The 13,047-nt window shown below is 38.7% G+C and overlaps 1 protein-coding gene and 1 long non-coding RNA gene across 5 annotated transcripts in view; both read left to right on the top strand.

Annotated features, from left to right (window-relative positions):
- The window catches only part of LOC149105299 (uncharacterized), a 341,662-nt gene that overhangs the window by 271,199 nt on the left and 57,416 nt on the right, over positions 1–13,047 (top strand). The window lies entirely within an intron of this gene.
- Positions 1–13,047, top strand: part of LOC110046682 (alcohol dehydrogenase class-3-like) — a 145,567-nt gene that overhangs the window by 89,603 nt on the left and 42,917 nt on the right. For 3 of the 4 annotated variants that reach the window (XM_020752374.2, XM_089270737.1, XM_089270735.1), the window contains 2 exons: positions 1,014–1,082; positions 5,278–5,413. In XM_020752374.2, coding sequence (XP_020608033.2) covers positions 1,014–1,082; positions 5,278–5,413 — 205 coding nt within the window. Of the gene's footprint in view, positions 1–1,013; positions 1,083–5,277; positions 5,414–5,875; positions 5,928–13,047 lie in introns of all 4 variants that reach the window. The other variant, XM_020752379.2, reaches the window with a different exon arrangement.

Raw genomic sequence — 13,047 nt, 5'->3', positions numbered from 1 at the left:
ACTGCAAAGTTACAAAACTCAAATCAAAATTCTCACTTACCCTGGGTTAGCTTAATCGGGCTTTGAACAACCCGGCTCAGGAGCTCCGCTTTTAGGCTTGGCTAAATCAATATATTAGTTCTTTAACTCTGAAGTACTGTGTACATGTACCGGTACATAACACATTCATTTTTTTTTTGTTCCAACTCGTTTCTTTATCAGTAGTAACAATCAAAACAGCTCAAGTGTTCTACCTAATGATAGTTGCAAAATTTATGTTGTGTCACAAACACACAAACTTCTCAAAATCTTTTTGATCAGATTGAAATATCATGAGTTGGCTTGAAAGCCATTTTTGTTTTCCTATCAAAAAGAGAAGTTCAGCCAATGATTCATATCTAAGGTAGCCACATGCAGTCCTTGACTGCCTATTGTTCATCTTTGCAGTTAACATCATGCTATCCCCCCCTGTTGAGACAATAATAAGTTTTGGGGGAGGGGAGGATGGGGTATTCCTAGAGGAGCTTAGCTTTTACAGGACCAAAAATCGCTGATCAGCCAGTCTACTCATTGATTCATGACTCATAGACCCATTTGACTCATAAACGACCTACTTCAGGATGACTTGCCTGACAACTCCCTGAATTGTACTCCACTTGGTCCAGTTGCTATAGCATATCCCTATTGTGATACCTAACTGCTGATTACAGGTATCATTTTAGCAATTCCTGCATGTACATGGAATTAGATTGGTTTGTGTATAATGTTAGCATAATTAATCAAGTTTGTTCTTGGTGAAGCCAATCGAGTGTGAGTCAAATTATCCTTTTAACATGTCTATCTCATATACATAGTTACACTGTATATGTTGAACATTATGTGAACATTATGTGTAATAATTATGTGAGATGCAGTTATGTGAATTATGTGAAGTGCAGTGTAGTGTGTCTGAATGTTTTGGAGGTTGCAACAAAGAATTTGGTTAATCTCTAATTTGTTTATTTGCCTTTGATAAACTCTTTGCTATTTTCCAGGTCTTGGTAGAAATGACAGACGGTGGGCTGGACTACACATTTGAATGTATTGGAAATATCCACACCATGGTAATTATGCATGTCTTTGGTAATCTGTATTACTGTCAGTTACTGTCAGTGTTAACTGCAAGGCATTGTAGTCTCTTATATAAATTTAGTTTATTGGACTAGCCTAATCTTCATTTCTGCATCAAGATCTATCATGATTATTTGTCTTAACCTCTTAACTCCTACAATGTCTCCATCCTTAATTTTCTAACTACTGTAAATAAGTTTTCCCAGATTTCATTTACAGCAGGCATTAAATAGTTACTTCAGAAAATTGAATGGTTTCTTGTGCTGCTCCAGAAACTACACACACCACCATGGCTTTTTTGTCATCCCCACCCATGAAACTTTGTACTTTCTAGCTTTTGAGATGTCTGACCCCTTAAAATTTCCAACGATTTTCCTTGGGGTAGGAAGAGGTTTATAAATAGACATTTTTGTGGAAGTGCACATGCCAAAAGTGTTAACCAACCACGACATATATATTTCTACAACTACATGTGGGAAGTTCAACTTGGCTTAAAAGTTCTATTTTTGTGGCTGTCCAGCATTGGTGCTCAGTTCAGACAATGATCAAGACATAGAGTGTAATGGATGAGGTGTTAGTCTAAATGCATACATAAGTGTTACATAAGCTGCTTATTTACCAAAAATTATGCTGCTTTTCTGTGGACAGCTACCTCCCTTGAGGACAGTTACATCTTTCTTTTCATGTTTGTCCCATGCTGCATTTTCATACTCCAGTATCTTTCACAGTGTTAGGGCAGTTCAAATTGTCTTATTCAGTTTTATTAACACAGATTTGAAGTTACCGTAAAGACCCGAAGATAAGCTGCACCTTTTTTTGCAAAAATCGTCCCTCAAAATTGGGGGTGCAGCATATCTGCAGGAACATTTGGAAAAGGTGCCGTAAATCTCCGTGAATTGACACTTTATGGATAAGTATGTCAATAAACATTACATAAAACTACAAGGGAGTACTGGTCATTGCTTTTGCAAGTTTGGTGGCTCCTAAAAGAGCCTTTGTTGATGTAAGTGTAAGCTTATTGTAGAGCTTACATTTGTCGCTGCTTAAAGCGTTAAACCTTCTTCGTTAGGAGATCCTTCAAGCGGCTTATGGTCGCTTTTCTCGAACAGGAAAACGTCACGCAGCACGGAATTTCCATTCCCCTGCAAAGCTGTTCGCAGCATTGACAACGGCCAGTAACTTCAACAGATATCGATCCTCCATGAGCGAGAAAATACCACACTATTCTTAAGTATTCGCGTGGTAGATGGCCCACTGTTTCCTCACTGTTTAGCACTTTGATGGCATATTTGTCAAACTGATTATGTAAATCTCTTAGAGCAACAAATTTGTCTCCGACATTTGGCTCCCAAATCTCTTTCTAGATGTGATAGCCACGAACAGCAGATGTAAACTCGAACGACTCCATCTTGTTTTGCTTGAGAATGAACAAACAAGACAAACTTATCGTTCTCACCAATTGTGCCAAAATGCATCCTATTGCTATGCGATGAAATGCCTTATTTGCATTCTGTCAATAACACACATATGGGTTTGTTTACCTATTTCAAGCGCGCAAAAATAGGAATTACTTACTACATACCATTTCCTTCCAAATTAAGTTCTTATCGTATTCATTAATGAATGTAGAAGTCTTTCCTTGAGTCTTATTTAAGAAAATCTATCCATATTTCTTTTTAACCTCCAAAAACCCATAGTGAGAAAACACAGATTACAATAAATCATCAAAGAACAATACTTACACAAAAGCACATTTATAACCAATCAGCGCTGTGCAATTTTCGATCCTGATTTACTTTTCGATCCTACCCAGCTGTTTATAAATGTAGAACCAAGCAACTTGATTTATTACGGTCTAATCAGCCTTACAATGCGCTATAAGAGTTATCAGATCTAAATCATGTCAGAAAGAGGTACTCCGTGTGCATCAGACACTGCAGGGTTCAAGTTGCGAGTTATGAGCTATGCCATCGATCACGGTAACCATGCCGCTGGAAAGAAGTTTTCTGTGGATGAAAGTTGTGTTCGCAGGTGGCGAGTTCAAAGAGAAAAGTTGACAAACACCCCAAAGATGAAACGTGAAAACCGTCATGGTGTGGCGCATTTTCCGGAACTGGAGAAAGAACTAGCATGTTGGGTCAGAGAGAAATGCCAAGGAGGTTTCGGAATTTCTACCAACATTATATGTCTCAAGGCCAAACTTATTGGAAAGAAATCTGGATTAGAGGAGGAAAAAAATTTAGAGCTTCGAAACATTGGTGTTACCGCTTTATGGAATAAAATGGAGTTTCAATTAGACGCTGCACTACAGTCGCTCAGAAGCTGTCTAAAGACTACGAAGATAAACTGATCAATTTTCAACGCCTTATTATTTCCAAGAGAAAGCAGCATAACTTCGAGCTGAGACATATTGGTAATGTAGACCAGACACCTTTGACATTTGACATTGTGACAAATAGCACTATTGTTGAGAAAGGTGTAAAGAGTGTCCCGATTATCACAATTGGACTTGACAAGGACAGGTTCACTGTGATGCTGGCTTGCCTAGGAGATGGCACGAAACTTCCGCCATACGTTGTCTTCAAACGAAAAACATTACCAAAGAAAATGGTTTTCCCCCCTGGGCTCGTTGTCAGGTACCAAGAAAAAGGATGGATGAATGAAGAATTAGTGAAAGACTGGCTGAAAACGGTTTGGAGCAAAGTCGGTGGTTTGAGTCGCCAAAAGTCGATGCTTGTATGGGACTCATTTCGTGCACATGTGTCACAACCAATTTGGAGGACACTGCAGTCACTGAACACAGAGTGTGCAGTTATTCCAGGAAGGATGACAGGCCTACTCCAACTTCTTGATGTCTGCATCAACAAACCATTCAAAGGTCACCTTAGAAGCAAGTGGCAGCAGTGGATGATATCTGGAGAACACACCTTGACTGCTACCGGCCATATGCATAAAGCTGAGTTGAATGTGATCTGCAACTGGATCAAGCAAGCATGGGATGATATTCCAACCAAGATGATTCAGAAATCTTTCCACAAGTGCTGCATCACTAATGCAATTGACAGAACCAAGGATGATGAAGTATGGGAGCAGGAAAGTGAAGACCCTTTTGAGGATGTGGACGATGCAGGGCCGACTGACGAGCTGTACTACGCTGATGCATGCGAGAAGGAACAAGTAGGACTTGATCCAACAACCTATGAAATGATGTTTGGAAGCAGTGATGATGAGGAGGACTTCTATGACTTCTAATAGCTTTTTACGGCTGAATATGAGTTTATTACACTTCATTCCAGAACTTTTCCGTTGACATGTAAATACCCTGTGGTTATTGCCTTTTTTTATATTACAATGTAAGAAATTCTTTTTCTTGACAAACATATGCATTCTGGTACATGTACTGTTATAGATTGTGTGAACAAATAAATGTATTTTGTATTTTACAAAAACAGTCTTGTGTCAACTACGTATTAACAAATAAAGACGCCGTTACACTGGGCAATGTTTCGGGCGACTTATCTCTCAATTTTGTTTAGCCATTGCAAGACAAGTTACAGAAACGGTGCTTTATGTAATACCCGCAAAACTCTTAAAAACATCAGGCAGCTTCCGGTGTCCAGTTTTCCATCTTCCAATCCTATCGAAAGCTACACACGTTCGACAAACACTCAAGTAAAAATCTATGGAAAAACAGTGTTGAATGAAGAAATACCTGTCAACAAATTCCAGAAAAAGATCAATCATATGTCAAAGATGGTGGAAACAATGTTCATAATATTAAAGCGCTAAAATTGTGGGTAAGACTTTGAAGTATTTTTCGTTTCAATGTTAAAAGTGAGTTTACGTTTGATGAACAAGACTCCTAAAGGCTTGACTTTGGATTTCTTTCAAAAAACTTTTTTTCCAAAATTTGAGTTGCTAAACTCAGGGTGCGGCTTATCTGCGGGTGTTTACAGTAAGTGAGAGTCTCACAAGAGGAAATGCAATTAGCAAACTTGTGACAAATTACACTGCAGATCACCAAGAGAATGTCTACTGACCTCTACAGATTGTTTGAATTTCGGTGAATAGCCTAGAAGCACCATTCTACACCATTCCTCTGAACTTTTTGCTTAAAATTGAATTAACTTTTGCAAAAACCAGGCAAAATGAATAATGTACATACTTAACTGTTGTCATTTTTTGTAGCGTGCTGCACTAGAGTCATGTCACAAAGGTTGGGGAACATCTGTCATCATTGGAGTAGCTGGAGCAGGACAGGAGATTTCTACCCGACCATTCCAGCTTGTTACTGGACGAACCTGGAAAGGAACAGCATTCGGAGGTAACACTAGTCCCTCTTTCACTTAGTCCATCGTGCACGACGCAAAACGAAATTGTGAGAAAAAATGGCCACCCGAAATCCTGGGGGTGAGGAGCATGCAAAAGGACGAACTACTGCCTAAGCCAGGGAGTTTGAACTTTCCTGGCTGAGTGATTTTTCAGTGTAGGATTTCTTATCTTGACGTCCTCTTATGATTGCCTGTTGTCAATAACCCCAGGAGATATCCTGAATAAAATTGCTCTACTCTACTCTTCAGGCAGCAAGGCAAAAACATGCCGTGAGGAATATACCTTCATTCAGTGTTCGTTCAGCAAAACTGCAAAAGAAGTTTTAAAAAGAAGACAGTGAAGGGGGCATCTTGTAGTGATTTTCCCTGCGTCTGTAGGTGTAAATCTAAAAGTTATTGCAAAAATTTCAAATACAGGGTTTCAACTGAGAATTTTCATTATGTATTTGACATAGGAGATCATCCAACTGCAGTGACATGTTTGCTGATAGCAGCAGAAAGTTTCAGGTGAATGTCTTGTTTCAAGTGAAAGTCTGGTTCAATCTTTCACATTGATGGCAAAACGACCAAGCTCAGTGAATTCATGTTCACTGAATTGTTCTTGGACCATGCTGTTGAGAGGCAGCAAAATCACTAACACACTCTCATTCTGGTTTGAGGCGGAAAGCTTTGCCAAACAAAACACCTGATAAATTTAGTTCTTTCCAAAGCGTGTTGTCAGAATCGCAATAACACCATGGCTTGCAAAGCACGATTCCAACGCTTCGATTTGCTTATTTTCCAAAGCTTTCTATTGTCGAAAAGTGTGATAAACATTCCTGCAAGACATTGCACATATCTCAAATATCGACAATGCGTTGTTAATGTTCCTAACATAAGCCAGTCATATTTTTGCATTATCAGAGCTACGCATAATTCAAACTTATAAGTAATTGAGGCTTGACTTTTGCAACAAAGTTTTCATAGCTATTGCTATCCTTGAGAAAGTCGGAGATGTGATGCTGAAATTCCACTTAGTTGTCCAGAAGGTTATCAAAGGCAAATTCTGCTGCACCTATTGCCACAGATTGAGTGCTATGAGAGGTTCCTGAGTACAGATCCTGCAACATTGTTTTTTTTTAAATGCAACTTTATTACAAACACCTACGAGATACATCATGAGATAACACAAAGACATAAGTTACAAAAATAGTACTTACTGTATACATTTAAGATGTATCACTATATTTACATTTATGCACTTCGTGCATTACATCATTTATAAACAAAGTAGTGAATAAAGATGGTGAATTTTTAAGCCTGGTAATGAAATGTGAAAAGTGAACTGATCAACATGACACAAGCATCAGACAAAGAAAAAGTCTGAGTACCACACAGGAATCAAGCCCATGACCTTCCAAACACCGGCAGGCACTCTATCCACTGAGCTACAAGAACTCATGGAGAACAAGGTCATTTAACTGAGTTCATGTGTGCTACTGTCAGCACTGTTGAAGTCATCATGAGTGTGATCAGTGAATAAAGATGGTGAATTTTAAGCTTGGTAATGAAATGTGAAAAGTGAACTGATTGACAAGACACGAGCATTGGAAAAAGAAAAAATCTGAGTCACTGAAAGGACTCTAACCCATGACCTCCCGAATACCAGGTGGGTGCTCTATCCACTGAGCTATGAGAACTCATGGAGAGCAAGGTCATTTAACTGAGTTCATATGCGGCAGGCATCCTGCATACTGCTAGGATCAGCATTGTTGAAGTCATTGTGAGTGTGATAGGTGAATAAAGATGGTGAATTTTAAGCTTGGTAATGAAATGTGAAAAGTGAACTGATCAGCATAACACGAGCATGGGACAAGGAAAAAATATGAGTCCCCAACAAGAATCGAACACATGACCAGCCAAACACAGACGGGTGTTCTATCCATTTGGAAAGGAAGTGCTCACTTTGATGTAGAGAGAATTTCTGGTTCAATCATGTGGTGTTCGACTAAAAAGCAGGTTACAATTATAATTCTAAGAAAAGGTGACAAACAAAATCAAAAAGATAAAGAAAAACAACTTACAGATAGATGAACTAAACTGAAACTTGACACAATTGCTGCATGATATAATATATACTGAACAAAAATCTTGCACAATGAATCACATGTATTTTACATGTATATATTTTAATTTATGTATTTTAATGTTGTAGTATACATGACCCCACAAGCCTTGTAGCTTTGGTTCTTATCATGTAGAAATAAAGGCTTTATGTGTATATGTTTATGTTATGATCGACAAGTTAAATTTTAAATCAAGTTTAATGTACTTAGGGGAAATGTCACGCACCTTTGAATCCTACCTACCAGCGCCTTAATGCGAACTGAAAGCATTTAAACTTAGTTGAGTGATTCAAATGGAAAAACTTGGGTAATACATTGTGACTAAATCCATTCAAAATGGTTCATCACAATCAAGTCAATGAAGAAACAACTGTTCTCTGACGTTACAAGCAAACTTCTTGGTTGAGGACATAGACTGCGAGCAGTCTCTCAAGTTTTCTACCATGAGTACAATGTCTCCAGTTTAAAACAATGCCCTTATCTTTGCAGTGACTGCCTTTTCACTTATACAATTAAACTCCCAGATACTGACTTTTAAAAACAGTCTCCAACCAAATGGAATAAAACTAAACATAAGCTCACAAGTACGCAATGCGGACCTATGTTTTGTTTAGTAACCAAACATCTTCCCAGTAAAGACGATCAGAAAACAAGAGCAAGAGCAAGCGAAATGTGCAAATTTTGTTCTCTGTTACCATGGTTTTTCGATGAAAGTTTGCTCAAAAGTTCAATTGGAATTTCACGGCCTGTTGAGCAATAATTCGCTAGAACAAAGGATGATATTTCTTCAAATTTTCAATAAGTTAACGAAAAATTGTGAGCACTAACAGTAAGTCACCAATAATAATTTTGCAACTTGCTAAACCACAGTTCGTCAGCATCCATGCAATTTTCAATTTCCGTGTAATTTGAAATTAATGGTATTTGTTTTATTGCATATGCGAGAAGTTCAGTGCAAATAATGAAAAGATATGGTGACAGGGGATCGCCCTGTCTAACACCTCTCGAGACCAAAAAAGAATTTGAGCAGTGGCCATTGTATATGGAATAGAGATATTAAAATTAATAAAAGGTTTTATCCCACTGTCTTATAGACTAACCAAATTAAAAAACTTTAACGCTTCATCCAGAAAGTTTCATTTCACTGAATCGAACGCTTTCTCTAAATCAATTAATAGCAGTAAGCCCTGTTGGTTATAAGAATTTAGTTTATCTATAATATCGTAAATCAGCGTAGTATTTTTTGCTATGGACCTTTTTTAAGAAAGCCTTTTTGGGTGTGTGATATGATGGTTGGGAGAACTTTCTTAATACGATTTGCAGTGACAGCTGAAACTATTTTATAATCGACCCCAAGTAGGGACACTGGTGTCCAATTTTTAAATAAAACTTTGATTTGTTTGGTTCAGGTAAGGTAGCTATGAGTGCACTTCTCTGAGTGACCTACATTTCACCCAAGCTGTAGGAGAAATCAATTGACCATACAAAAATTAATAATGGTTGAGGTCCTTCCAAAAAAAATTTATAAAATTCCGCAGTAAAACCATCCACCCTAGGGCTTTTTCCATCACCCATAACCTTCAGGGCATCTAAACATTCTTTAGCAGAAATAAAACCCTTGCAAGAGTCATCTTCTTTAGGAGACAACTTTGTCCTTGTATTATCATGGTTGAAGAAGTTGACAAACGATCTGCCCTAAGTTGAGTTTTCTTTTAGGTGTAATGCCCCTCAAAAAAATACTCCTGTTCCCTAATTATGTCCTTTTAGTCTGTGATTTCGGTAGCATCCTCCAAAACAAGCTTAGGAATTAATTTGATAGTATAATGGCCTTTCTCCAGATTTAGAGAGTATTTGCCAGTAGTGTTTGTTGCTGCCAAAGGGTGAATCCTTCCTTGGCCACATACAGCAACAGATTCCAAATGCCCAAACAAGAAGAGGTTTGAACTAAGAAACAACAAAAAATACAAACTTACAAGAATAGTGTAGAAATGTACCACTGAAAAGCGACTTAAAGCGAAATGCAGTGAATGAAATAACTCAAAACTTACATTGTACTGGTGCTGTCAGACGCGAAAGGGCAACTTTATATAGGTTATTACACTAAATGTATTCTCGTTGAGGTCAACGGTGAAACTAAAAACTGCAGCATGTGTGAAAACTAAACAAACTGGAAAATTAAACAAGATGCAAATTACATGAAACGTGCAGGAAAGTAACACAAAATGAATTCCCAAAGGAACATTAATGAAACTAAATAAAAGAGAGTGCTAGATTCTACATCCTGGCCCCTGATGGGAGATTATATACTGAGCAAGTCACTTACATCCAATAACTTACAATTAACAATTGCTGAACCTTATGTATCAGTACATTCTAAGAAGCATGCTTAGCAAACAAAGCTAACTGAAGGCTAAGTATAAATCAACTAAATGTCTCTTACTTCTCAGTGTCCACGTTTCCTGTGCTTGGACATTCGTTTTCAACCAAAAGGCAGAGCTTGTTGACAGGCCTTTCGTAAACAGCTGTCTTGATGAGCACTTTCACCTGGCGGCCAGTAATTGCGATGCAACTCAGATGCGGCCAGAACAATATCACCAACAGCCAAGTTCCTCTTTGGGTGCACCGACTTTTGTCTAAGTTGCATAAGGGGAAGGTACTCCTTGCTCCATCTCTTCCAGAAGATGTCCCCGAAATATTGTACTTCCTTGCATCGACGATGCAACAGAGAATCTTCCCTCTTGAATAAACTGGGGGGTAAGGTGACTTCCGATTTGAGCAACAACAGGTGGTTGGGCGTCAAGGGGTTAATTGTTTGGATCACCAGACATGGTAGTTATGGGTTGGCTGTTCATGATACTCTCAACTTCACACTTAAGGTGGCCAGACTTTCATCATCCGTAATTTGCTCGTAGGGCTTGTAGAATCTTCTGAACAGTTCAGATGCATCTCTCCCAAATACCTCCAAAGTGAGAACCACACGGAGGGCTGAAGAACCAGTTGATGTTATTTCTGTGACAAGGAATTGTGTAACTTTTCCTGATTCTAATCTGAAATAGCGTCACACACCTCCTCACCTCAGACTCTTAGATTCTCAGATTTCCTTCACTTGGCATCTTATTGCAATGAAACGTCACAAAGTCAATAGGAAAGAGTCTATGCTTGAGCCATGTGCAATTTCGAGGTGCACGGCACAGATTGCTAGACATGTGAAGATCACACCATATCTCTTTACAAGTATCTGCCCACGACGGACTTGGAATGGGCCAAAAAAATTCTCACCTACTGATGTAATAGGTGGCTTCTCAGCCAGCATGCGACGTTCTGTTAAATTGGCCATCTTCTGTTGGCAAAGTGGTGCCTGGCAACGATGGCAGCTGACACACTTTTCTAGAACACTTCCTCACATTTGAACTTCCTTGGGTGATCCAGAATTTCCGTCTAACTGAGGCTAGGATGTGCTCTCTACCGGAATGGCCACATGCCCTGTGGTAATCGCCGATAATCACTTGGGTAACATGATCTTCTTTCGGAAGAATAATCTGGTGCTTTGACTCCATGGGTAATGATGCTTTGTGCAGCCGACCACCAATGTGCAATTCCCAATGCCCATCAATGACAATTGGATCAAGCTTATACAGGTGACTACTCTTCTTAAGGTTACTTCAAACCTTCGCAGGTGTCCTCCAGAAAAAAATTCGTACGCACGCTGTTTTGAAGGAAACCCCCACAAACTATATATCAATAGAAAGGTTATAAAATGTAGAATTCAATAAAATTATGTTTTGTTTTGGATTTTGCTTTCCAAAGGTGGCAGAGGCCATCAACTCCAAAATGACTGACTGACATTCCAGCGAATTAATCGGGTATCAAATGCGATCGTTCATGCAAAATAACTGTGCAGAGTTAATCACAAAGCATCAATCTCCAAAAACATGTCAGCATTTTCTTTTATTTCTATTGGTTATCTTTTTATAGATCTGTTAAGTTCAACTATCGAGAAATTCGCGTAACCTGTTGAGTTAAAAGCTGCCACGAGGAAAGTATTCAAAATAAAGGAATTCGCCAACACATTTTTGTTCCATATCTATCAGTGAATGTTCTGACCAAATTTCATGGAAAACCGTCAAATCTGCATACCCTATTAATTCATTTAAAGAGAAGTGATTCTCTCAAAAAATGAGTGCAAGTTTTCGCCTTCTAAAGATTTATAAACAGATCACGCCTTCACAGAGGAATGTGTCAACTTGAAAAGCCACAAGGCAATGAAATAACAGAACCCCTAGCATTCACAGTATGCAAACTTGAGCTTCGCGGGAAAGCAATAAGGTCACAGTCACGTTCTAGGCGCACACGTTTTAGCCGTGGTCAACTATGGGCAAAATGAAAGGAAAGCGACGTACTTCGCCAAAACAAAAACAAACCAAGGAGCGAGTGCCGCAGCGCAGGCTCAAGGAGGCACTCGTTATGGACATAAGATCTCTTGGGTAAGTTTTTTTTTCTATCTAGATGAAATTCATTGGTCTTTTCTTTTTTGGTCTTGGCTTTGTTTTGCTTTTTATCCACAGACTTTTCTCCTTTCTGGAGCATTTCATGTCGACGAAAGGATTTGGTTTCGAATGCGTGACCACAGTTGAGTGTAAACAAAAAATGCTAATGGGATGAAATAGGATCTCCCAGATGAAGCTATTTGCTGCAAAAAGGTCGCTGGGGAGTCAATGGCTTAAAGGATTATGACACCTTGTCGGTTTATCAACTTTTGTTAAAAAATCTCTTTCTCAATAGCTTGTGCACGTTTTAATATTTTACGTACATTTTTTCGGGAAATGATACCTTAACTGACGAACTTTAATTTTCGTGACAAAAAAAAATTCAAACAAAGTAGCCCCGCAAAGGTTTGAAGTAACCTTAACTGGTTTTTCGGGATGGTTGAACTCCTCGGGGAAGGCTCTTCTCTGTACATGCTTCAGAATTTCTCTCTCTGCTCTCTTGATCTCTTCAAGGGTGATGTATTTTGGAACATCGCAGTTTAAGGGATGGATCATTACAAAAGTGATGGGAAAGGGGGAAAAGCAAAAAAAAATTCATGCAAGGGAGGGTGCAAAGGAGAAGTGAAGAAAAAAATTCCTGCAGAGTGAATTGTACACTCGACCTTACAAATTGTACTTGCCTGAAGGGCACCTTGGCAGCCACTTTATACAGCAGTTTTAATTTCTTGGTCCTGGTTTTCTCTACAATTAGGAAAACAGACATTTTTCCATTTCAAGGCTGATACATTTTGTGTGCAACCTCATGGACACTGCTAGCCAAACATCCTTGCAGAAAAACCCTTACAGATAACCATGGTTTAAAAGTGATTTTAAACAAAATTAATGTGCTATAAACAGCCATCCTACTTGATTCGTTTGCAATTAAGGAGGCGCATACTGTGTTTTAAAAGCCTTGACATATATAGGAGTGATTTCACAACAGACATGATGATTGTGGACACAGATGTGCACATCCCATCCTGTGTACAGCTCCCC

This window comes from Orbicella faveolata, unplaced genomic scaffold (assembly GCF_042242905.1).
Source record: "Orbicella faveolata isolate gen_17 unplaced genomic scaffold, um_ofav_v1 contig_34, whole genome shotgun sequence".
Lineage (NCBI taxonomy): Eukaryota > Metazoa > Cnidaria > Anthozoa > Scleractinia > Merulinidae > Orbicella > Orbicella faveolata.
The sequence above is the reverse complement of the archived record's forward strand: the minus strand, read 5'-3'. Positions and strand labels throughout refer to the sequence as shown.